Below are 27770 nucleotides of genomic sequence, written 5' to 3'. Positions count from 1 at the left end.
GGAGTCGTAGCGTTATGTTGCAACTGTACACAACTCTGGTGCAGTTCTGGTCCCCACATTACAGGAAGGATGTGGAGGCTTTGGAGAGGGTGCAGAGGAGGTTTACCAGGATGTTGCCTGGTATGGAGGGGAGATCCTATGAGGAGAGGCTGAGGGATTTGGGATTGTTTTCGCTGGAAAGGCGGCGGCTAAGAGGGGATCTTATTGAAACATATAAGATGATTAGAGGTTTAGATAGGGTGGATAGTGATAGCCTTTTTCCTCTGATGGAGAAATCCAGCACGAGGGGGCATGGCTTTAAATTGAGGGGGGGTAGTTATAGAACCGATGTCAGGGGTAGGTTCTTTACCCAGAGGGTGGTGAGGGATTGGAATGCCCTGCCAGCATCAGTAGTAAATGCGCCTAGTTTGGGGGCGTTTAAGAGATCCGTAGATAGTTTCATGGACGAAAAGAAATTGGTTTAGGTTGGAGGGTCACAGTTTTTTTTTTAACTGGTCGGTGCAACATCGTGGGCCGAAGGGCCTGTTCTGCGCTGTAATGTTCTATGTTCTATGTTCTATGTTCTATTTGTGCTGTCTGCTTTTTTAGAATGCTGCGTGCATTCACATAAAGAGCCTTTAATTTTGTCTTCATTTTTGCAACCTTATCCGCTGATTTAATCTTAGAATTGTACTCTTATCTCCTCCTTCCATGATATGTTTATCCTTTCCCATAGTAATACCTCTTTATCTTTCTCTCCCCACTTTTTCAGGGCAACTGCCTTAACGATTTGTATCTCTGTTCTGCCATTCACACATTCTCATCACTTAATGGACACTTTTAGCATCTCTCTCAGCCTTCATTATCCTCATTCCATTCCCTTTTTGCCCTGTTACAGCCCCCCCCTCCCTCATTGTACAAAGTGAGTCAGAGAGAGCATACCCTCCACCCCAGAAGACTTAGACGAACCTGTGTCCGAGGTCACCATCGCAGACATCAGAGCAGCCTTCTCGAAGGTCAACGCACGGAAAACGACTGGCCCTGATGGGATATCTGGACAAGCACTCAGATCCTGCATGGATCAACTGACGAGTGTATTAGCACATGTCTTCAACCTATCTTTACACCAATCTGAGGTCCCTATCTGCTCCAAGAAAACAGTCATCATTCCAGTACGAAAGAAAGGCCAGGCAGCGTGTCTTAATGACTATTGTCCGGTGGCTCTGACATCCATCATTATGAAGTGCTTTGAAAGGTTAGCCATGGCATGATTCAATTCCGGCCTCCCAGGGCGGCACGGTAGCACAGTGGTTAGCACTGCTGCTTCACAGCTCCAGGGACCTGAGTTCAATCCCAGCTTGGGTCACTGTCTGTGAGACTTTTGCACATTCTCCTCGTGTCTGCGTGGGTTTCCTCCGGGTGCTCCGGTTTCCTCCCACAGTCCAAAGATGTGCAGGTTAGGCTGATTGGCCATGCTAAAATTGCCCCTTGGATGCGAGATGCGTAGGTTAGAGGGATTAGCGGGTAAATATGTAGGGATATGGGGGTAGGGCTTGGGTGGGATTGTGGTTGGTGCAGACTCGATGGGCCAAATGGCCTCTTTCTGCACTGTAGGGTTTCTATGATTGCCTGGATCCACTACAGTTCACAGCAGACGTTATCTCCCTGGCCCTGCACTCCACCCTGGAACACCTAGATGGCAAAGATCCCTATATTAGACTCCGATTTATTGACGACAGCTTGGCCTTTAACACCATTATTCCTACGAAACTCATCTCCAAACTTCATTGCCTGGGCCTCGGCTCCTCCCTCTGCGACTGGATCCTGAACTTCCGAACCCACAGACCGCAGTTAGTAAGGATAGGCAACAACAACACCTCCACGATCATCCTCAACAAGGACTCCAAGCAACCCAGACATACACTCTTCCACCAGCTACCAACCGATTCAAGAACAACTTCTTATCTGCTGCCATCTGACTTTGAATGGACCTACCTCGTATTAAGTTAATCTTTCTCTGCACCGTAGCTATGACTGTGACACTACATTCTGCATTCTCTTCTTTCCTTCTCTATGTCTGGTTTGCTTTGTATAGCATGCAAGAAAAAATACTTTTCACTGTATAAGTCCATAAGATATAGGAGCAGAATTAGGCCATTCGGCCCATCGCGTCTGCTCCGCATTCAATCATGGCTGAAATGCTCCTCATCCCCATTTTCTTGCCTTCTCCCCATAACCCTTCAACACATTACCAATTAAAAATCTGTCTAACTCCTCCTTAAATTTACTCACAAAATGCATCCACTGCATTTTGGGGTAGCAAATTCCACAGATTCACAACCCTTTGGGAGAAGTAGTTTCTCCTCAACTCTATTTTAAATTTGCTACCCCTGATCCTAAGACTATGACCTCTCGTCCTAGAATACCCCACAAGAGGAAGCATGCACTCCACATCTAATAAATGTGCCAATATCAAATCAAAATCTTTTCTGATTTTCTTTGCTCTGATGAAGGGTCATCCAGACTCGAAACATTGGCTCTTTTCTCTCTGCACAGATGCTGTCAGACCTGCTGAGATTTTCTAGCATTTTCTGTTTTTGTTTGAGATTCCAGCATCTGCAGATTTTTGCTTTTATATTGCTGTGAAAATCCCCTGGTCGCCACACACCGGCACCTGTTTGGATGCACTGAGGGACAATTTAGCATAGCCAATGCACTTAAGTTTTACCTGATCCAAGGAGAGTGACTGCTTCCTGGAACAAAATTTCCAGGTAAATCTTCCTCTCCCTCTCCCCCTGATGCCCTGAAATGTCCACAATTCTGAATTCAACTCAGAGCCAAGTCTGCCTCCGCTGCAGATGCTTGCTGCAGATATGGCTGTCTATGTTTGCAGTACATTCCACAGAATCTCACATGCTGCAGTCACAGAACAACACCAGCCCTGTCATTTCTGTCTAACTTTATTTAATTAGTCTAACGTTTAATCATTTACACAGATAAAGTCAAGGAAAGTTGCCCTTCCCTAGCTTGGAGATGAGGAAGGAAACTCGCAAGCCACTGGAATTTGAAAATAAGTAGATAAAGGGACACCTCTTTTCCCCTGCTTCTCACCTGAATAAAATTCCCAACTTCTCACTCGGGCATAGTCTTATGTACCATATGCCCCTTTCTGCATGTAGATTTTAACTCCTGCTGCTGTGATAGAATGTCTGATGACTTACTAGTTCAGTTGCTACTACACTAATTAATATCTACTAAGGGCAACTACGTTCAACTGATTGGCAGATAACTGGAACTTTAGGCAGCCCTCTGTTTAACTCAACTTTAATTTTAAATTTAAGAACAACTTATCAGAAAGTCTCACCTGAACTAAATTCATAAACTTTCACCTGAACTTCTCACTCATTCTACCTCTCACTCACGAGTAGTTTCATGCACCCCATACCCCTGATGAGAAGGCATTAGAGTGAGTACAGAAAAGTTTCATGAACATGGTTCCAGAGTGAGAAACTTCAGCTGCGTATGTAAATTTGAAAAAGTTGGGACTCCTCCTTGGAGAAAAATAGGTTGAGCAGAGATTTGATAGAGGGATTCAAAATCATGAGGGGTCTGGGCAGAAGAGATAGGGAGAAACTGTTCCCATTGGTGGTAGGATCAGGAGCTAAAGGGCACAGATTTAAGGTCATTGGCGAAAGAAACAGTCTTGCTATGGACTAATGGCACAGAAAAGGAGAGCATGGATCAGACATAATCGCGTTGAATGGCGGGGCAGGCTTGAAGGGCCTGGTGGCCTACTCCTGCTTTTGTTTCTTATGTTCTTTGTGTCATGAGTTCAAAATCTTTAGTATCTGCAATACACAATGTGGTGAAGGCAGGTTCAACTGAGGCTTTATAAAATCCCATTGAAATCTTCATAGAATCCCTACAGTACAGAAAGAGGCCATTTGGCCCATCGAGACTGCACTGGCAACAATCCCACCCAGACCCCATCCCCGTAACCTCACGTATTTACCCTGCTAATCCCCCTGAAACTAAGGGGCAATTTAGCATAACCAATCTAACCTAACCTGCACACCTTTTGAAATGTGGGAGGAAACCGGAACATCCAGAGCAGACACTGGGAGAACATGTAAACTCCACAAGGTCATCCGAGGCCGGAATTGAACCTGGGGCCCTGGTGCTGTGAGGCAGCAGTGCTAACCACCGTGCCGCCCGCCCATGAACGAAATATTTGCTGAGTTATGCGGGGGGGGGGGGGCGGGGGGGGGGGTGGGGGGATTGGAACTGGGTGAATTCCTTCTTCAGAGGGCCAGCACACACAATGGACCAATAGCCTCTTTTTCTGTGACGTGACCTTTCTATGATTCTACAAGGGCTCTGCACTTGGTGTATCAAACTGCCCTTTCATCAGCTTGTTCCCTCAACTTGCTTTCATTTCCCCGCTTTCTTTTGTAGCATGTGACATCTGTGTCAGGTCATAAACTCACAAAGTAGATCTTTTTCATTTCCTACAGATATACAGTCGGGAATTTTGACTCGGGCAAAATGGCAAAAAAAATACCCATCATTGTTGATTTTGGAGTGCCCAGATTTGATGTCAAAACGATTTGATAAATTGGAGCACTGCAGTTCCTAAGGCTACAAAACCCATGGTATAATGTCTAGTTCAAAGAATGTGCACATCATGTTCCAAACAGTCATGTTCAGATTAAAAGCTCGATTTGCACAATGGGCAACTTTCAGCTTCAAATCAATGTGATTCATGGCAATCTCCTAATATTGCTGAGGGCAGTAGCATGCTTGTAACTCAGTAGCAGAGCCCTCAGTCAGCAATGATAACAGAGACAATGGGTGGAATCTTGCACCCTGTGTACAGAGTGCTGGCTGTGGTGAGAAAACTGGAGTGCAGTTCTCAGCTGCACAGTTGGGTTTTCTCACAGAAAATCTGGAGGCGTGGTGTTTGCCGTCATTCTGGTGGGCAGGGTGGGACTTGATCGAGCTGACAATGCTGGCTCCGTAAGAGATCAGGCCGCCATGTTTAAAGGGTGCTCTGATCTGCATGAAAGCAAGACCCCCCCCCCAATGTATATGGGGGAAAAACTCCCCAGACACATAAGCCACCACCCCACCCCCAAAGAGCTCCCAAGAGGGTCTGCTCTGGCAGGACACTGAGTGGGCATGTCCCTCTTACTCTTTCCCACTGCCCCCGCCCCATCTCCCCAGGCCCAAGCTGAACCATTGCAACCCAGTGGGTTCCTCTCAACTGCTTCACATTCGTAAATACCTGTTGTAGCACGTTGGCGCGGGGGGAATTCTTTATCTGTAGGGAACATATGGCGGGGAAGCTCATTTAACCATATGTTAATTTATTCAAATTAATTTAAATGATGCTCCCACCCATCTTCGTTACATCACTGGCGAGGAACGGGGAAAATCAGAGAACAAGATCTCGCTACCAAGATTCTTGTTGCCGCACTCTGAGATTTTTCCACAAACCTTGCCATTTTTGCCCGTGCAAACACCAGCAGAAAACCCTTCCCAATATATCAGGAAACAAGTGAGTCCAATGAAGATAGGAGGCTTGAATGGCATGCATCTGCTCCTGGTTCTTATGACTTGCAAGGAAAGAGCAGTCGTACACGTTTGAGGGATGGAGCTCTGATGTATTGGGAGAGATGTCAGAACTAGTTGCATTGTACATTGGAGTTTCATGGAACAAAGTAGCTTTGAACTGGAGATTAAACGTCTTAAAAGCAAGTGCGGAAATCAGATAATAGTGGCCTGTTAATCTTTAATTTGTACAAAGCTCGTTCTTTGTAACAAGAAAGTAGCATGTTTTAATGAATTCTCCATGAAATGCCTGGAGCTGCTCGCAGTCATGCGAAATGAATTTTTTTCCTCTTGAGGCTCCTCATCTGCAATAATATTTTTCAAGTATGGCTCAACTTGATAGTGAAATGGTGGGGATTGCTCGCATTGCAAATATGGCAACAGCTTTACTGTAACTGAAGAGTATGCTTATTATCGAGAGTCTTGCTCTCCTGCCAATTGTAAGACCCCTCTCCGAGGGTGGAATTTAATGTGGTGAGTTTGGTGGTTTTTGAATTCACTTGGGTGGGAGGATGACGGGGACGGGTGGGACTCCACCATCTTTCAATCTCCACTCCGATTGAGCCCATGGAAGAAAGTTTTGTGGATCACTTTCCTGTATTGCTGTCAATTGAGGCCTCAAGTAGGCAATCCATACCCACAAGGATCTCAGCCTGCTGCCCTTGGTATTAACCCAATGGTGGACAAGGGACTTGGTGTGAGGGGAGCATAAAAAGCAAACCATTTATTGGGGGGGGACAGAATCAATGGATGGGAGGCTGGTTTGCAAAATGGGAGTCTGGTTGAAAAGACTCAGGCATCAGAACTTAGAATGATGTTTATTTTCTCATCAGTTGGATATTTAAAAAAAGAGGGCAAAAGAAAATAATGAGGCAAAAAAAGTATATGTGTTTGTCATTTAAAAAAAAGTCTATTTTATTTTGAGATAGTAAACTCTGCAGTTTTGTTTCCCCCGTGAAGTGCAGTCAATTTAGTGAGCTACCCATTTTCTGAAATACTTGACCAATTGTATAGAACCATAGAAAATTACAGCTCAGAAACAGGCCTTTTGGCCCTTCTTGTCTGTGCCGAACCATTTTATGCCTAGTCCCACTGACCTGCACTTGGACCATATCCCTCCACACCCCTCTCATCCATGAACCCGTCCAAGTTTTTCTTAAATGTTAAAAGTGACCCCGCACTTACCACTTTATCCGGCAGCTCATTCCACACTCCCACCACTCTCTTTGTGTGAAGAAGCCCCCCCTAATATTCCCTTTAAACTTTTCTCCTTTCACCCTTAACCCATGCCGTCTGGTTTTTTTCTCCCCTAGCCTCAGCGGAAAAAGCCTGCTTGCATTCACTCTATCTATACCCATCAAAATCTTATACACCTCTATCAAATCGCCCCTCAATCTTCTACGCTCCAGGGAATAAAGTCCCAACCTATTCAATCTCTCCCTGTAACTCCGCTCCTCAAGTCCCGGCAACTATGATAGCATCATAAGCTGGTGTCCTTGAATTTGCTTGGCTGAAGATTAATCAAAGGATGAATAATAAATTACTCCACATCATGTGAGACTTGGGAAGGGGAGAGATGAAAATGATTATTTTTTATTTGTCCAACACTGTGGCAGGTGTACACCATAAATAAAGAGGATTTCTGTTTTGTGTTTCAGAAATTTCCAGAAAGTAGGTCAAATCTTTCTCTGACCATTCACACCAGTGGAAATCTCTGGTCCTGCTGCAGTGAACGGAGATTTAGCTGAGTGCCAAATTATCCATCCTCGCAGCAGAGTGAGAAAGTCTGGAAAACTCTGGTACACATCTTTCACTGGAAGGGGATACATGCAGACTCTGGAATGAAGGAGGGGTGGGTTGTTAGTGTGGGGCATTAGGGATGGTTCGCATGAAGACTCAGAAGTTCGGTGGGGGGGGGGGTGTTGGTGGCAAGGTGGGGTGTGGTTTGGGACGGGCACCATCATCCTTACTCTTCATGGCAATGGGGAACTCAAGGTTAAAGCCTTTGGTCTGGAGCTCGCAGACAGGAGTCGGGGCAGACACTCTTGTTGCAAAACTGAAAGGATTCACAGATGGCAGGCAGTGCAGGAGTTATGTGGACCTCATAGGCAGAAGTCAGAGAAAGCAAACCGTGTAGAAGAGTATTGGGCATGTCCCAAAGTACAGCCTGGTGCGCAGGGCTGCTTTGGAAGTCGAGGTCCCTGGGTTTGCTGGGCCCTGTACTGGGCTACAGACGGAATGGTTGTGGTGACTGGGGGCATCTGCAGCCAAGAGATAGGGAAAATATCGTAGAGGACAGGAGAGGTTTCACCTCTCTCTGTAACCCAACACAAAGCCTCTAAGTAGGATAGGGAAAGGTCCACATGGCTTAAGTCAGTGGGGGGGGGGGGGGAGTGTGGGGGGGGGAGTGTGGGGGGGGGAGGGGGAGGGGGGAGGGGGAGGGGGGAGAGAGGGGGGAGAGGGGGGAGAGAGGGGGAGGGGGGGGAGGGGTGGGTGGTTCGGGGTCTGTTGTCAGAATAGCAATCACAATAATAAAATTGGAACCAGTGTGATGCGCGACAATCGAGCACGAGACACAAGGCTTCTGTAATTGAAGGCTTTTATTGTCTAACAATGGAACTATTTAAACACGAGTACACCATTCCAGACTGGAGGGGTCCCGCCTGAGCAGAGAGTCTTATACCTCTCCCAGGAGGCGGGGCCCGACCGGGATGTGCCACAACAGCATCCACCACAGGTATATTAATCCCACAGTGTAAACACCCTAGCCCAACAACAACATTATAACAACCCCACAGTGTGAACACCCTAGCCCAACAGCAACATTAGAATAACCCCACAGTGGTAACCAACGATGGTTCACCACACAGTGTTATTGGGGGAAGCTGGAGTGTAACAGGAGGTAGCTCTACCTTCACATCCTGAATCACAAAATAAACCAGAGGCACACGGGCAATGTGGGAGGGAGTGTTGAACTCGGTCCTGAAGTACAGATGTCACGGCACCATTTTGAGGTCCCAGAGTTCTGATATTCAGCAAAAACAACAGTAATAGTGATTCTGTCTGGAAGGGATATGAGGCAGTGTGGGAGGACCATTAGGATGGGCAATGGGGCTCCTTCCTGGACATTTGTCATTCCAGTAGAATGGATAGGAGCCAGATCAGTTACAAAGGGGAGAGACCTCATTGCCCAGGAAGCAACTGAAAGCCAGACTTTTTTCCTTTAGCATTGTTAAAGGAATAGAAGCTCACTGGCTTCACATCAGAGTTGCATCACCGGCAGAGGATGAAGTAGGAATGCAGACATGGTGAATGCAGGTAATAAGTGAAGTGGCACAGTCGCACCATATATGGCATTCCATTAATGAAGGTTAGTCATGTTCACCATAAATGCCATTCATAGAATTCCGACAGTGCAGAAAGAGGCTGTCTAGCCCATCGAATCTGCAGCAACTCCTCAAAAGAGCTTCCCACCCAGGCCCTCCATCCGCACTTTCCCCATAGTCCTGTGAATTTACCACGACTAATCACCTAACCTACATATCTTAGGACACCTAAGGGGCAATTTAGCATGACCAATCCACCTAATCTGCATATCTTTGGACTTTCATCACACTTCACGGACTGAATTTCACATTAGCCCCCATCCCTAAACCCTACCTCAGGAGGCAAAGCCCCACAATCTGAGCTGCCTCATGGAAGTGCCCTCTGTGTCCTTTAGCGCTGTGCATGTACTTTCCTGTATTGATGCTGCACATCCTTCACTTCCATGCCCCTGCCTGTTGTTTGGACCATCCCTTTGTGTGTCTTATTGCCGTCTGGAGGCAGAGGACCCCAATGGAGGTCTCTCTACATGGGAGTCCTTTTCCTTACCATTGGGGACCTGGGGTGGAGGATGTGTTAGTATCACGGACTCCCAAGGTGCGTGCATATTTTGTGGCCTTGTGGGGTCCGTGGACCATGTAGTTTGTAATAGATTGCATTTTCTTTTCAATTATTTGAAAAACCGCATTACAGTTTTGTTTGTATTTCAGCCCCACGGTCCTGATCTACTGGCACCAGCTGCAGGGAGGGGCAGGGAAGGAGAAGGATTTCCTCATGAACCTACTCCTGGGACTGGCTAAACTTGCCATGAACAAGTCCAGGCAGCCGGTAGTCGAAGGGGGGGGGGGGGGGTCTGATCTGACTGTCTGCCCCTCTACTGCAGTCACATTGGCATCTGGGTATCCCTGAAGAAGTAGCATGTGGTATCTACAGACACCATTGAGGCCTTCTGTGTCCGATAAACACCAGCGGGGGCGGGGGGGGGGGGGGGGGGGGGGGGGGAGACTGGAGTGCTTTATTGACCCCTTTAACCACATTTTGGTTTGATGTTTTAAGTTTCCTTTGCGATTTGTTTCTGTTTAATGCAAAATGGGGTTGCTCTTTTGATTTGTCCTTTAGTTTGTTTAATTTAGTTTAATTGGTTATACTCAAAAGAGTATAAATGCCATTCATCACTGGCCAATCGGCCTCCACTCATTGAGCATGAGCAACTGCTAGGTTATTAATATGCCACTTCCGAGAATGGAGTCATGAGCTACTTTGGTTAATTCATGTCACTTGCACCTTATCACTCCATAGGCCACATTTCGTGCTCACCTCAGTGTGTTAGCATCTCGGGGGCAAGGCTGCATTAGGCATGATGCAAGTATGGCAGCCAAAGCTGTGGAGCCTAACATTTCCTTGAGGTTTTGACATGGCACCCTCTCTTGTGTTTGATGTTTCATTTTAGAGAAAAGGCAGAAGGGTAAATGGATCCAGGGCTCAATGTTGTGTTTCTCAGAGTCCTAATTTAATGGAGGAGGTGAAGGAGGGAGAGACATACCAAGCACAGCTCCTGTAGGAGGACCTCCTGGGGAACTTGGTCAAGGGGAGCCAGAGCATGAACAGGAGTGTGAGGCAGAGACCCCCACACAGTGGAGGCAAATTGTCAGACTGAGAGTTTATCAGTGAAACGTATCCTACTTACAAATCAGTGAAAGGCATGGATGAACTTGTCCCGAGACCAAATATCTCACACGCCACATTGGTGACCGCAGTTTTCAATTTCTTTGCCACTGAGTCTTTCCAGGGATCGACAGGGGACCCGTGTGACATTTCTCAATCGGCAACACATCGCTGAATAAAGGAGGTGACCAGTGCCCTTTACTGGAAGGCTTAGCATTTATCGTAGGTTTGTTCTAGAATAAGATAGCCAAGCTGCAAGATTCACCAGCCTCACAAACATCTCATGCTTCCCAAGAGTGCAGGGTATGACTTTGCATGTGGCTCCCTGGCAACAGCCCCTGATGTTTATAAACTGCAAGGGCCAACATTGCATCACTTTGCAACCGCTGTGTGATCATCAGAAGCACATACTGCATGTGTCTGCACGTTACCCTGGCAGTTGCTATGACTCCTACATCTCTCGTTTCTCCCAGGTGTCTGATATTTTTCAGGGGCCAGAACATCTGCAGAGATGACTGCTCGGGGATAAGGGCTACCCACTGAAAGCCCGGCTGATGACATTGTTGCGTCGCCCTCGAGGGTCATTCTGAGGAGAGATGCAACACTGCTCACTGCTCCACATAATAGAACATAAGAAATGGAGCAGGAGTAGGCCATCTGGCCCCTCAAGCCTGGTCCGCCATTCAATAAGATCATGGTTGATCATTTCCTGGACTCAGCTCCACTTACCCACCCGCTCACCATAACCCTTAATTCCTTGACTGTTCAAAAATGTATCTATCCTTGTCTTAAAAACATTCAATGAGGTTACCTCAACTGCTTCACTGGGCAGGGAATTCCACAGATTCACAACCCTTTTTTGAAAAAATTCCTCCTCAACTCGGTCCTAAATCTGATTCCCTTTATTTTGAGGCCATGCCCCTAGTTCTAGTTTCACTTGCCAGTGGAAACAACTTCCCTGCTTCTATCTTATCTATTCCCTTCATAATCTTATATGTTTCTCTAAGATCACCCCTCATTCTTTTGAATTCCAATGAGTATAACCCCAGTCTACTCAGTCTCTCCTCATAAGCCAACCCTCTCAACTCTGGAATCAACCGTGTGAATCTCCTCTGCACCCCCTCCAGTGCCAGTATATCCTTTCTCAAGTAAGGAGACCAAAACAGTACACAGTACTCCAGGTGTGGGCTCACCAGCAGCTTATACAGCTGCAACATAACCTTGCTTTTAAACTCCATCCCTCTAGCAATGAAGGACAAAATTCCATTTGCCTTCTTAATTACCTGCTGCAACTGCAAACCAACTCCTTGAGATTCTTGCACAAGGACACCCAGGTCCCTCTGCACAGCAGCATGCTTCAATTTTTTACTATCTCAATAATAGTCCATTTTGCTGTTATTCCTCCAAAAATAGATGACCTTACATTTATCAACATTGTACTCCATCTGCCAGACCTTCGCCCACTCACTTAGACTATCTATTCCCCTTTGCAGATTTTCAGGATCCTCTGTACACTTTGCTCTGCTACTCATCTTAGTGTCATCTGTGAATTTTGACACGCTACATTTGGTCCCCAACCCCAAATCATCTATGTAAATCGTAAACAATTGTGGTACCAACACATGCTCCTTTATAGAGCAGACCAGAGTGTTTCTCTGTAGTTCAGATGCTTGGACCGTTCCAGTGGCTCGCTACAATACATGTTGGAGAGGGTATATCCCAATAACAGTGTGTTGTGCCCTTAATCTGACAATGCAAAGAGGTGAGCCCTTGCCAGAGGGTAAACTGATGGAGGATGACAGCTTGTCAGAAGATGAAGGTGAGGTACCGGAGGCCCAGGGGGCTGTGGAGGGTCAGAATGAGTGTGCTGATGCCGTGGAGGACTCTAGATGTGCCTGTGATACTTTAATTGCTGACAGGTTCCAGGAAGAGTAAAATTAAATGAGGTCATGTGACCACATCTGCCTGAGCACTCAAATCCATTTTCTGTCATCTCGGGATGGCCAATCGCTGAGTGAACAAGTCCTGCATTCACACTTGCAGGTTTTGGCCTTGTGACTCGCTCGGAAATTATCTCAGCTTCCGTCTGCAGTGTCCTAATACTGCACTCACTCTCTCTCTCTGAACTTCCAATGAGGAACAACGCGGTGTGAGACCAGCCTTGATGCTTTCATCACCATCAAATGATGCTAACACTGTTGTGACCGAGATACGCACCTGCCCAGGGATCTTGTCCAAAAGTGCATTTCTTGGGTTCAGGCATTACCACTGACCTATCTTGCATTAAGATGATTTTTCTCTGCACCCTATCTGTGACTGTAACACTCTCTCCTTTATCCCGATGTATTCTATGAAGAGTATGTTTTTTTTATATAGCATGCAAGAAACAATACCTTTCACTGCATCCCAATACATGTGAAAATATCAAATCAAATCTTTGGACTGTGGGAGGAAACCGGAGCACCCGGATCTCCACTGAGGAGACTCACATGGCACTCGAGTATCATTGCTAATGAGCTTCCCTCACGCTGTGTTCCTTGAGGAAGAATGGTTAGAAACAGTTCAATCACACACTTCTGCTAAAGATTTAAACACATTTCCCTGACAACACACAAGGGTACAGAAATTTGTTCGATTGAGGTTGACATCACATGAAAATTTCTAAACGGGACAGCAGTTGGAGAATGGCTAAACCTCGACATAGAGGATTCCAAAGTCCAAATTCACAACACCTTTAGTTGACCTGAACATTCACATACCCATCAAATGGTTTTTGAAAAGTTCAAATTATTTACAACCATAGTACACCTGTGAACCAGAGGTGACGCCTACTTGTACGGTGTTGTACGTGATGCCATGTCTTGCCAGAGCACTGTCTGGTGCATTGTACTTGTCAGTGCCTCACATTATGGATGAAGCATATTAAACAGTGTATGCCCACAATGGCATGATATTTGTCTTTGACATTTGGGAAGCTTTTGTGCCCAGAAAATGAAAGTTCCAAATTGGGGTCTTTAAATATACATACATGCACATCTTGTGAGTGTCTTGTCTTCTGGAAACTTCTGTGCACTGTAAATAGAAATAACACTGAAAAAACTTAGAATTGTACAGGACTGTTAAAAGGATGGACTAATATTATTGGTTGAGAGCTTGACAATATTGTCACATTTTGTGACAGTTAACAGCATTTTCTGTACATCTCTTTTATCTGTTGTTTTCTACCCTTGTTTCAGCCTTTCCTCAAAGTCCTTTTTTTAAAATTAGCTGCTGGATGATAAACCTAGTGTATAATTGACACAGATACCTAGCATTTTGAAGTGTTTGCATGACGTAAGCTACTCCTAGTAAGTCTTTCCGCTCAGCTTAAAGCATAGATCCATTTTCTAGCTGAGGAAGCAGTGTGGCAATGCCAGCTGCCAGAAGGTGGTATTGGTGGCTCAATGCATTGATGTATTCAGTGCTTATCAGCCCTGGGTTAGAGAGAGGCAAGTGGCCACTGCTGAAACTCTCCAACTGCTCTTGGTGCAACAACCAGCCAGGGGAACATGGTCAAATGGCAGGGCACTGGAACGTTTAGTAGGCAGTTGTTCCAGTACATAATGCTGCATCTGAGAAGCTCTTTGCAACTGCTGCCCATCCTGAGGGTGCAAGCTGCTGCTTAATAGTTATTCGACAATCATGTTGTCACTCCATTTTGAAATGAGTGGTGAAGGTGTAGAGAGGATGGAGGTAAGTGGGATCAATGTGACTGCACAATGAGCCATTAATGTGAATTTGCCAGTGACACATACATCCCAAGAATTAATGTAAACAAATGAAAAACTATCATCGAGCTCTCTGCATACCACAGGTAGATTTCCAGCTTGCCCAATATGGATTGGATTCAGAAATACAACAAGTGAGCGTAGATTTCCAAGAATCCTACTTTGCCACCTTTCAAATATGGAGTTGGTTTGTGCATCTACCAGATGTCCCGGTGACCAAAGACAAAATGCTTCCCATTCTGTTTTGACTTAACTCAGTGTTAGCCTCGGATGCTGTAGATGCTTCTTCAGAAGGAACTCTTCAAAAATGCAGCGAATGAAAATACAACAAAACGTACTGCAACTTATAAATCAAAGAAAGGGTTGAATAAAGAAACATCATTACTCCAAACTTGGGGCCTCGCCCTGGGCCACTCCAAGCTCCCACAATTATAAGACCATAAGACATAGGAGCGGAAGTAAGGCCATTCGGCCCATCGAGTCCACTCCACCATTCAATCATGGTTGATTTCAACTCCATTTACCCGCTCTCTCCCCATAGCCCTTAATTCCTCGAGAAATCAAGAATTTATCAATTTCTGTCTTGAAGACGCTCAACGTCTCGGCCTCCACAGCCCTCTGTGGCAATGAATTCCACAGACCTACCACTCTCTGGCTGAAGAAATTTCTCCTCATCTCTGTTCTAAAGTGACTCCCTTTTATTCTAAGGCTGTGCCCCCGCGTCCTAGTCTCCCCTGCTAATGGAAACAACTTCCCTACGTCCATCCTATCTAAGCCGTTCATTATCTTGTAAGTCTCTATCAGATCTCCCCTCAACCTCCTAAACTCCAATGAATATAATCCCACGATCCTCAGACGTTCATCGTATGTCAGGCCTACCATTCCTGGGATCATCCGTGTGAATCTCCGCTGGACCCGCTCCAGTGCCAGTATGTCCTTCCTGAGGTGTGGGGCCCAAAATTGCTCACAGTACTCCAAATTCTACATCGTTCCTTATTTATAGTGAGTCAGCTGATTATTACATCACTCTGTGGTTGGTTCCATGGTTTAGTGGGTCAGCTGACCCTTGCATCTTGTTCCCATTGGTCACATTACATCCAATACAAAGTTGTCACCAGTTACATTCTAACAGTAGATACTGTCATTTTGTTTTTGCCTTCTCTGCTTTTACTCTGAATTTCAAAGATCTATAATTTCTTCTGCCATTGTGGATTTTTGTGTGGGGAACGATAGATGTGTATCTTCTTTTGCTACTCTGCTATGGCTAGCACTCAGATTGGCTGGAACATGATGTTTTTGGAAGTACAGTCGGCAGTTAAATCATGGAAGCTGACAACCCAACTCCCTCCATTCTCCCACACCGAGTACATTGGAACACTTGGAAAGGATGATGTCAAGTTTCACCCAATATCTTCTTATAACTCTATCCCCAACTTAAACTTCAAAATCAGTAATTAATTTCAAATTGAAAAGGAGCTTTCCTAGTTTTTGGTGTGACACTTTCTCTCAGGTTTGCTGTTGTGTAAAATCAACCTCTTTATCTAGTTTGGTGTTATAAAGCCATAAGAATGGATTCATGAATCTACTGGCCGGAAGCCATTGATTGGATTTTAAAAAGACTGAAGCCGCATTCCAGGGACTTGAAACCACAGCTTCCAAGATAGCTGAGAATTTGCATCACTGTAAATTCTACAGCCATGAAGTGGAGTCAACCTGTCTGGAAAACCCCAGCAGAGACGATTACTGCGAGGGAGTGTGAATGAGATCATCTCTTAATCTGTTCATAGAACGTACCAATAATCATCTGGGTGGGGACTAGGCATTAGATGTAACCACCTCAGACAATGAATCCTGGCTGAGACATGAATCAACTGCAGCCATAATCTAATCAAATTGGTGCCATTCACTTAGAATACATTGGCCTTGACCATATTTGGGTGAGTGGTCAGTTGAAGAGAGATTATCATTGGTTTGTCAATTTTTTTTGTGTTTAACAAATGTTTTCTCCAGACCAGAGAGAGAAGCAGAATAGAGGCCAAAGTGGTAAGACCCCTGTGTGGGCCTTGTTTTTCTCTCTCTCTCTCCTACAAACACTGATCCTGTCTGCTGTTTGACTATCTATGTGCTGCTGAGAGAGATTTTAAAAAGAACTCGACCCAACAGCTGCTGTCTCCCGAAGAAGAAATAAATCATATTTTCAAACCGTCTTGGTACTGAAACCAGCAGCAGTGTGCGTGCGTGCATGTCAGAGCTGAGCTACCCTACTCCTCATGTGATGGTAACGCTTGGCCATCTTTGGTTTCGTGGATTCTGAAGTGCAGAAGAGATAAAAGAGGAACTTTTCAGACAGAGGAAAGCAGAAATGTGAGCAAAGAAAAGACTGTAATAGGGTAGATGAAACAAGGTATTTGGCTTTTTTAAAAAATCTTCCTATTTTCTGCATGTATTTATCAGCATTTCAATTGTTTAGATTTATTTTTGAAGGCCATACCTGTTAAAAAACAACAATTTATATTTATATAGTACCTTTTAACACGCTAAAATGCTCCAAGGTGCTTCACAGGAGCCTTGTCGAAGGAAATTTTAACAACATTCCACCTAAGTTGATATTAGGACAGATAATCAAAAGCTTGGTAAAAGAGGTAAGTAAATGAAACAAGATGGAGAGGCTTATGAAGAGAGTTCCAGAATTTCAGGCATTTTCAGCTCAAGGCACAGCATCAATGATGGAGTGATTCAAATCAAGCGGAGTGCAAGATACCCCGAGGGCTGTATGGCTGAGGGAGGTCACCCACAATGGGGAGCAACAAGATCCCTGAAGAAAACCAGGGTGAGAATATTATTTCCTAGGCATGGTCGGAAGCTATCAGGGGACGCAGGATTCGATGCAAGTTCAAACATGGGCAGCAGAGATTTTGGATGTGTTTTAAGTTTTTCGATGGTGGAAGATGGGAGGCTGGCCAGGAGAGGGTTAGAATTGTCAAATTTGGAGGTGACAAAGGCATAAATGATTCAGTTTTTTTTCTGGTTATCACTGCGTTTGCACTCCTTTGATTTGCCTTTTAACCATGAACGTTTTGCAACTGTACTGATTTGCTTGTAAGAGTAAGTTATTTTTTTAACCTGTGGTTTAAGGTAATCCAAGTTGTGTCCATCATTTTACTTAAATTCTTGGAACAATTGTGAACTTTGGATCATAGAATCCTGACAGTACAGGACAGGCCATTCGGCCCATCGGGTCTACACAGAATCTCTTAACAGAGTATCTTACTCAGGCCCTCTCACCCGCTCACTCCCTGTAACCCCCGCACATCTTGGGACATGAAGGGGCATTTTAGCATGGCCAATCCACTTAACCTGCACATCTTTGGACTGTGGAAGGAAATGAGGAAACCGGAGCACCCAGAGGAAACCCATGCAGACCCGGGGAGAATGTGCAAACTCCACACAGACACCCAAGGCCGGAATTGAAACTGGGTCCTTCGCACTGATGTGGAGATGCCGGCGTTGGACTGGGGTAAACACAGTAAGAGTTTTAACAACACCAGGTTAAAGTCCAACAGGTTTATTTGGTAGCAAATACCATTAGCTTTCGGAGCGTTGCAGGAGCAGCGCTCGGAAAGCTAATGGTATTTGCTACCAGATAAACCTGTTGGACTTTAACCTGGTGTTGTTAAAACTCTTACTGTCCTTAGCACTGAGGCAGCAGTGCTAACCACTGTACCACCATGCCATCTCAGTACCCTTTTCCACAAACATTTTGTTTTAACTGCAGTGGATATAACTGTTGTTTGTAACTTGCATTATGCGTTGTTTTATTTTGAAGATGACATTGGGAGCTGCACTATTGCAGTAAAAGGAGCAATTTGAGTTGGCCAACAAGCCTGAGCAGCTGGATGACATTTTATTGGATTGCTGAGGCCTATTTATTTTGCTTTGTCCACTACCTGAAGATGCAATCTTTGCCACCGGCCATGTTGGTCACCTTGATGTGTTGTGATGCGAGACGTCAGGGGAAGAATCTACAGAATGCAAAACATGCAGCTGGGGAAAGGATAAATTATTTCCTCACAACACAGTGTGTGTCCAAGCTATCAGAGCTGATGTGTGTCAGTTTCCTGGCAGAGTACAATCTCAACATTTTCAGATGGAGATAACGGTCAACATTTCTGTCTTTGCTAATTTTACTGATAAAATGTACTCGAGCGAAAAGATGCATGTTTTCTAAAAACTTGTCTTGATTCTTTTGGCCTAAATTGATGGATAGAACCTTGACCACAATTCTGAAGTTTATTGTTGGTTATAGAGACATGAACAAATGTTAATTTGGGGGATACGTTTTGTAGGTTCTTCTTAAAATTATGGTCTTCAGTTTGTCAGTGTGTCTGAGGCTGGTTAATATTCAAAGCATCAATATTCCTTCAGAAAGTCTGCTTGTATTTTCCTCAAAATAATGAAGCTCTCTGAAGAAGATGATGGGCAGGAAGAGACCAATTGTTCTGTCAAGCCTACTGCACAGCCATGATACTCAGAGAATCATGACAGGATCCTTCCAGGCCTTTGCTAAGATACAAAGCAGCAGAAAAACAGAGGGAAAAATATTCAGTAGATCATAGAATCCCCACAGTACAGAAGGAGGCCATTCAGCCCATCGAGTGTGTACCGACCACAATCCCACCCAGGCCCTATTCCTGCAACCACACGTATTTACCCTGCTAATCCCCCTGACAATAGGGTCAATTTAGCATGACCAATCAACCTAACCCGCACATCTTTGGACTGTGGGAAGAAAGCGGAGCACCCAGAGGAAACCCACGCAGACACTGGGAGAATGTGCAAATTCCACATAGACCATGACCTGAGGCTGGAATTGAACTTGGGACCCTGGCACTGTGAGGCAGCAGTGCTCACCACCGTGCCACCCATCCCTGGTGGACACCACCCCCACCCTCAGACGATGAAGCCAATCCTGTGATCACACCCACTGTGCGTGTACATTAACTAAATCACTGACTTATTGTGACAAGCTCTCTTTTCCTGTCTAGTTCCTTGTTGTATGCATTCCAAAGGCTCACTACTCACTGAAGGGGAAAAAGATCTGCCTAGCTAGTCCATGCCTGCATAGTTTGAATGCATCTTCTCCTCAGGCTGTCAAGTTGAAATAATCTTTTGCAGGGCTCTTTCATAATTTAATGTACCTCCATCAGGTCTTGTCTATGCTGCCGTAAAGTAAATTTAGTGATTGAAAAATCATGATTTGCTGCTGTCCAGAATAAGACAAATTCACCCAATTTCATGAATGTGGGTGCAGGGTTCACTCTTTAGTCTGCAGATATCTGCACTGGCCCTTACTACCTGATAACTTATAGTGAACCCAGTCACTTCCACTTCCCCAAAGACAAATGTATGAAGACTTAACCGTGCTTTGTTCATCTGCAACCACTGGAAATGTCCCCCACACATCCTGGACACAGTGATGTACTGAATGCTCCTGCTTTGTGCCTTGTGCTTTCCTAGCGTCAAACGTTTCAACTAAAAGATGCAATTGTTGCCGGGTCAATCACGCCCAGTGGCAAAGCCGTACACAACTTAACAACCCCCTGTCTTCAAAATCCTGATTTGCTCACTCCTTTTGTGATCATTTCAAATTGAGAAACCCTCATCATTGACTCTCTCTGTCAAAACCTTCATAATTATAAAACTGAAGGGGCAGGGGGGGAGAATGGGGAGCTCCTAAAGTAAAGCAGGTGGCATTGCCCACCCTGGACCTGTCTTCCATATTAGGGTGGATGGGGAAGATGTCAGGCAGCCTATTGAGGCCCTTAAGTGATCTGTTAAGGACCTCATCTGCCACTATTTTTACAAACGGAATGGGAGGTCAGGCACAAGGCAGGTAATCCGGTAACTTAAATTGTTCCCCTGTGGCCATCAGAGGCAACTGAGGTACCCCCTCCCCTACCCGACCACCAACCACCGTAGTTCAGTCCACCTTTTAAACTTCTCTCCTGATATCTCTCACCGAGTAGCCCCGTCCGCACCCCTACTCCTTTATCCTCCTTGCAAGAGTCTCCCAACCAGACCCAACCAAAATAACTGGTGTAGCGCTGAGTCTGAACTCCATGAGTAGTTCCTCAGGCACTGCATATAGTCTCATCAGAGACTATCAGTTGATCCTGGGACTATTGGGCCGACATAGCTGCTGGCTAATTAGACTGACTGACAAGCTTTCTAGGTCTAGGCTTCCTCTCATGTGGGAGTGGAATTCCCAGGCTGAATCAATTAAGGCTACTCTCAGCATGATTTACACACATTATGCCTATTATAGCAAAACGAACCAACTATAAACAAAATGAGTGACAGTCATTTTCTGATTCATTCCTCAGGCAATGCCTTGACTCGTCAGGGTCAAACTACCTGGTTGAAATTTCAAACAATGCTTGGCGGTTAACTGTTGGTCACCTGGTGCATTTCCCATGGCAACGCCTCTACCAATTGAAGTCTACTTGCCAACCAATTAGTATTTTCTTCTCGTCTGGTATAAATCATTGTTCTCTCCTTGTGTTGATATTCTTGCAAAATGCCCTGATGTGTGCAAGACAAAAAGCTTCGACATGTCTCATTTTTTTACGCCTGGCGAAGAGAAATGTTCAAAGAAAATGACAAAAAAGGTATTTTCCAATGTCCTGAGGATTTTTCTCCAGGGTTGCACACAGCAATGACAAACCTAATACAGATGGCATATATCCACCTCAACTTATCAGTTCATTAAATTTCATCTTGTACCAGAGAGCCGTCCAATGATAATTTATAGTGGACACCGTCACTGCCAAGCCTTTCCACGTGGCCTGAGCATGTGAGCAACTTAATTTCTTATCATCTGCTCCACATAATTTTTTTTTTACCAGACACCTACATTGGCTGCCACTTCCCTTCACATTTCCGGCTACCATTTTGTTTGATGTCTTGCAAATTATGGTTGACTTGTAAATCCTTCAGTCGAGCCAGGCCACCACCGCCTCACTCATTCCCGACTCTGGCAATATAATTACTAGCTGGGGCCAATTCTCTTTGCCGGTCCAGCAACACAGTAATTGGGTGAATCTGAAAGTTCTGACTGGGAAAATGTTGGCAGCTTAAAGTTCCCTCCTGTCTTATTGCACTTCTGATAATGGGGAACAGTGGGCTCGATGTGTCAGCTTGGCTTATTTACTCATGTTCTCAAGTGAAGCTTCCCACCACAGCCTTCTGACTTGGAAATGAATGTGCTACCAATAGGGCTAAACCGACATTACGATGCTTTCGTTATGCAGCTCATTGCTGACAGCTGTATCTCTCAAAGATGACAGAGTACATCAAAAGCCTTAAATCATGTGGCTGCAGGGAAACAAAGGATTTGTGTGTATTAATTGAAAACATAAACAAAAAGGAAAATTAAATCTGCAATTTTGTACCCAATTAAATAGCTGCACTCCGATTTGGACAGAGATTGCAACCATATATTAACTTGGATGGAGATTGCAACTATATATTAACCTATCACTTCAAATGTTTTTAAAAAGACACACATGCGGTTGCTCAAATTGATACTCATTTTTTGTTTCTGCAAAGTAACACTATTTAATTATTCCATTCATATTAATTAGTGGAAATAATGTTTTAATGGAACAAGTGCTCTTCTGAAACTGAGTGGTCACAACTTTTCATTGATGCTCTCTCTGCCTTTAGATAGCACTTTGTAAATTGCATTATGTAACTCATCAGATTAAGTGAGAGACCATGCTCCCCAGCATTATCAGATGGTCAGAAGAGGTAAAAACATTGTTAGGAGAAACAGATACTGTCATTTCAATTTTCAAATATCTCTCCTTAAAATTGAGTCCAATCCTTGTCCCTTGGGCACAGTGGTTAGCACTGCTGCCTCACAGCGCCGGGGACCCGGGTTCGATTCACGGCTTGGGTCACTGTCTGTGTGGAGTTTGCACGTTCTCCCCATGTCTGCGTGGGCTTCCTCCAGGTGCTCCAGTTTCCTCTAAAAGACGTGCTGGTTAGGTACATTGACCCGAACAGGCGCTGGACTGTGGCGACTCGGGGAATTTCACAGTAACATCATTGCAATGTTAATGTGACTAATAAATAAACGTTAACTTTGGCAGTCATTTTTAAAAATATATTGCACTTAGTTCCTCTATCAGCTTTGCTTCAATAGTAACACGCACTGTTTCAGTCATGTAGAACGTTTTTCCTGTGTATTTGGGACTAAAAGTTGTTGAGAAAGCATTTTCAAAGTTACTTTTTCAAATTTAATGTTCTTACCTGTCAGGAGAGCTTCAGGAGGCTGCTTTGAATGTTGAGCTCCCTGGTATTTAATGTCAGCAGCCCTAAGATGCAATGAGGCTTGTTCAAGTCATGTTTGAATGCTACTTGCATGTTTGTTTGGGTTGAGCTGGCTCGGTGCACTGCAAATTGATAAAGATGGTCAGGGTGCAAGTTTACTGCAAGTTTATTTTAAGAATGTTATTCCCTTCACCCAGTGAGTTTGCTCCTGGCCCTTTGAAGTACCTATCTGGATCTGAACCCAAATATTTCTCCTGCCTCTTGGTTCAGCTAGCTAGGTGCAATTGTAAACGCTTTATGAATCTTACATCTGTATGCACATTCACCTGAAATTTATGTCCTGTCCAAAAAGAAGTTGGGCGGCACAGTGGTTAGCACTGCTGCCTCATAGCGCCAGGGACCCAGCTTCAATTCCGGCCTCGGGTTACAGTGCCGTTTGCACATTCTCCCTGTGTCTGCCTGGGCTTCCTCCGGGTGCTCTGGTTTCCTCCCACAGTCCAAAGATGTGCGGGTTAGGTGGATATATCCACTGCAATTTACACAATGATGATGATGATGGAGAGGCCTGCGAAAATCCAAGGCTCCATACTCTAATATCTTACACTTCCCTCTTTGTTGTTGGTGTTCAACTGTGCACAACAGCAATGTAGTCCAAGATCAACATTTTAAAATATATTAAAATATAATTGATATCTCATTAAAACATTAAATGAAGTGATAAGTGAAAAATGGTTGAACTCTTCCACCTACACATTGCCATAATGTGTGTACTTTGCAACAACGTTTGCAGTAAATGCACTAGTTGTAATGAATGAAATTAGATGCTTTAGATTTGTGCTAAGAATCCAGCACCCTGTATTCGCAAAACACTACCTAGACGATATAGATTGATTAGGAATAATTCACTCCATTCTCCAGGTCATTGTAAGTACTGGTTAAAACATGCTCATTCTATCACTTTGGGCTAATTAGGTGTCAGAGGCTTAAAGAAATGACTCATAAGTCCACTGTGGTCCACTGCACACCCTGTCTTTTAAAAAATATTACCTACTACTTGATCCACTGCATAAAGAATGGAGCTAGCTAGAAGCTTTTCGTGAAGATTTGATTTGATTTATTATTGTTACATGTATTAGTATACAGTGAAAAGTATTGTTTCTTGCGCGCTATACACACAAAGCACACCATATGTGGAGAAGGAAAGGAGAGGATGCCGGATGTAATGTTGTAATCATAGCTCGGTTGTAGAGAAAGATCAACGTAATTTGAGGGAGGTCCATTCAAAAGTCTGATGGCAGCAGGGAAGAAGCTGTTCTCGAGTTGGTTGGTACGTGACCTCAGACTTTTATATCTTCTTCCCAACGGAAGAAGGTGGAAGAGAGAATGTCTGGGGTGTGTGTGGTCCTTGATTATGCTGGCTGCTTTTCCAAGGCAGTGGGATGTGAAGATAGAGTCAATGGATGCTGCTCGACACTGGGGAAAATGGCATTTCCATAACTGACGAAGAATCATTCAGACTTGAAACATTAGCTCTAGTTCTCTCTCCGCAGATGGTGTCAGACCTGCTGATATTTTCCAGCATTTTCCATTTTCATTTCCATAACTCCCACTGCTGGCCTCTCTGTGGGCCCTCGAAGCAGTCAACTGGGAGGGTGGGGACTACTCACCAGGTTTGGTCATCGTTATCTCTCTCCAGCGTGCCTCCTTCCCTTCCACCAAAATTTCTTGAGCTGCTTCCAAACGTGTCTTCACTCTGCAGTTTCTTCAATAACACTTATGTGCCGCCATGTTCTGAGATGGGTCGATCTGCCTTATACCTGAGGCATGGAACTTGGTTCTTAGACAGACTGTAGACATATTCTGGTATCTGCTCAACAACTTGCCAAGTAAGCTGATTGCCTTGGTCTTGGATGTTCTTGAGCTTCTTGTTTACTGGTTGGAATCCCAGCAAAAAAGTGGATGGTTATGGTTTTTGAAGTTCCAGGATAGCATCACAGGTGTTCCTCAGGTTAGCATCCTCGGTCCAGTCACCAATAGCTCCTTCTGGAACTGCACACATCTAGGTAAGTGTGGAATATTCAATCATACTCCTGAGTTGTGCGTTGTAGGATGAGGGATGGGCTTTGGGAAGTAAGGAGGTGAGTTACTTGCTGCAGAATTTCGAGCCTCTGACCTGCCGTGTTGACGTTACAGGTCCCATTGAGTTCCAGTTCAACACTAATCCCCATGATGTTGATGGTGGGGAAATTCAGCCATGGTCATGCCAGTGAATGTCAAAGGGAGATGGTTAGATTATCTCTGTTGGAGATGATCATTGCTTGTTACTGTGTGGTGTAAGCATTACTTGTATCGTAGCTCACGGCTGAATGTTGTCTGTACCTTGCTGAATATGAATGGACTGCTCCTGTAACTGAGGAGTCATAAGAACATAAGAAATAGGAGCAGGAGTAGGCCATCTAGCCCTTCGAGCCTGCCCCGCCATTCAATAAGATCATGGCTGATCTGAAGTGAATCAGTTCCACTTACCCGCCTGCTCCCCATAACTCTTAATTCCCCTACCGATCAGAAATCCATCTATCCGTGACTTAAACATATTCAACGAGGTAGCCTCCACCACTTCAGTGGGCAGAGAATTCCAGAGATTCACCACCCTCTGAGAGAAGAAGTTCCTCCTCAACTCTGTCCTGAACTGACCCCCCTTTATTTTGAGGCTGTGCCCTCCTAGTTCTGATTTCCTTTCTAAGTGGAAAGAATCTCTCCACTTCTACCCTATCCAGCCCCTTCATTATCTCATATGCCTCGATAAGATCACCCCTCAGCCTTCTAAACTCCAATGAGTACAAACCTAATCTGCTCAATCTACATCCCTCATCTCTGGTATCAACCTGGTGAACCTTCTCTGCACTTCCTCCAAGGCCAATATATCCTTTCACAAGTAAGGGGACCAAAACTGCACACAGTATTCCAGCTGCGGCCTCACCAATGCCTCGTACAGATGCAGCAAGACTTCTCTGCTTTTATATTCTATCCCCCTCGCGATAAATGCCAACATCCCATTTGCCTTCTTAATAACCTGTTGTACTTGCAGACTGAGTTTTTGCGACTCATGCACAAGGACCCCCAGGTGCCTTTGCACAGTAGCATGTTGTAATTTTTTTCCATTTAAATAATAATCCAATTTGCTATTATTTCTTCCAAAGTGAATAACCTCGCATTTGCCAACGTTATACTCCATCTGCCAGATCCTCGCCCACTCACTCAGCCTATTCAAATCTCTCTGCAGACCTCCGCTTCCTCCACGCAATTCACTTTCCCACTTATCTTCGTGTCGTCAGCAAACTTTGTTACCCTACACTCAGTCCCCTCCTCCAGATCATCTATGTAAATAGTAAACAGTTGAGGCCCCAGTACCGATTCCTGTAGCACGCCACTAGTCACCATCTGCCAACCAGAAGAGCACCCATTTATTCCAACTCTCTGCTTCTTGTTGGATAGCCAATCCCCAATCCACGCTAACACCCTACCCCCAACTCCGTGTGCCCCAATCTTCTGCAGCAACCTTTTGTGAGGCACCTTATCGAATGCCTTTTGGAAATCCAAAAACACCACATCTACCGGTTCCCCTCCGTCAACCGCACTAGTCACATCTTCATAAAAATCCAGCAAGTTCACAAATGTATCTGAGGAATCGTGAATGGTGCTGAACATTGCACAATTATCAACAATCTTCCCCACTTCTGACCTTATGATGGAGGGAAGGAGCTATAGATGGTTGGGCCATGAACACTACCTGAGGTACATCTGTGGTGATGTTCTAGAGTTTTGAAAACCATAACCATCCACTTTTAGGCTGGGATTCCAACCAGTGAAGAGCTTCCCCCTAATTCCCATTGAGTTCAATTTTGCAAAAGCACCATAAGGCCACACTTGTCAAATTCTCCCATAATGTCAAGGGCAGTCATTCTCACCTCACCTCTGGAATTTAGCTCATTTGCTCATGTTTTATGAAGGCTGTAATGAGGTCAGGAGTGGAGTGGCCTTGGCGAAACACAAACTGAGTACGTTATTGCTATGAAAAATCTGCTTGATGGCATTTTTGATGACATCTTCCATCACTTTGCTGATCATTTGAGTATATACCAATGAGGTAGTAGTTGGCTGGGTTGGATTTACTCTGCTTTTTGTGCACAGATCATTTTCCATATGGCTGGATAGATGTCAGTGCTGCAGATGTACTGGAAGAGCTTGGCTAGGTGTGTCACTAGTTCTGGAACACAAATGTTCAGTACTACAACCAGGATGCTGTCAAGGCCCATAGACTTTGCAGCATCCAATCTCTTTGGCTGTCTCTTCATATCACGTGGGATATATCAACTTGGTCTAAGGTATGACCTGGGGTACTTGGGAGGAGGGTGAGGGATAGACCATCCATATTACGTTTTACCCCTTGGAAATATGCAGTTTCGATGTTGAACAGGTCTTTCTTTCAAACTTAAAAGGGAATCTGCAGCGACAAGCTTCCTTTCAGCTTCTCTTTCTCCCTGAGCAACTACAGGCTTGACTAATTAGCACAGAGCACAATCAGATGACGTACAATTAAACACTGAATAAATGAACACAACAATCTACCTGGCATTCCTGGGGGTGGGGGGGTGGAATTGGCTGGCACTGTGCTGCCTAATGCCCCACCCCCTTCATTAAGGATGGGGTTGACTATGGAGCCCCTTCCTCTGATTCACTGTTCAGCTTTCACCACCATTTCTCCAGGATTGCAAAGCTTTGATCTGACCCATTGTTTGTGGGACTGCTTTGCCCCTTGCATGCTGCTACTGCTGTGACCAATGTCCCCTGACGTGCCATCGAAGAATATCCGCAACAGCATGAATTTATTTTTGTTTTAGTTGTCCGTGGAAATGGCAGGTTTAGTTTGTCTTGTAGATCTCTGGCGTATCATGTGCATTCCACATATTTCAGTGCTCTTCTTGATAACTGGAGCAGTTCTCAATGTGAATCAGGAGCAGGAATAGGCCATTCTGCCCCTCAGGCCTGCCCCCCCATTCCCTAAGATCACGGCTGATCAAATTGTGACTT

General features: G+C 44.8%; 1 protein-coding gene across 2 annotated transcripts in view; it reads left to right on the top strand.

Moving 5' to 3' along the window:
* Window positions 1–27770, top strand: part of tsnare1 (T-SNARE Domain Containing 1) — an 842640-nt gene that overhangs the window by 140134 nt on the left and 674736 nt on the right. The window contains exon 1 of one of the 2 annotated variants that reach the window (XM_078217020.1): window positions 16170–16749. The exons of the other annotated variant lie outside the window; for it this stretch is intronic. Within the exon in view, the coding sequence (XP_078073146.1) occupies window positions 16740–16749 (10 nt within the window). The 5' untranslated portion in view covers window positions 16170–16739. Of the gene's footprint in view, window positions 1–16169; window positions 16750–27770 lie in introns of those variants that run through there. 2 annotated transcript variants of the gene reach the window in all.

The sequence above is a fragment of the Mustelus asterias genome, chromosome 7 (assembly GCF_964213995.1).
Source record: "Mustelus asterias chromosome 7, sMusAst1.hap1.1, whole genome shotgun sequence".
NCBI lineage: Eukaryota > Metazoa > Chordata > Chondrichthyes > Carcharhiniformes > Triakidae > Mustelus > Mustelus asterias.
The sequence above is the reverse complement of the archived record's forward strand: the minus strand, read 5'-3'. Positions and strand labels throughout refer to the sequence as shown.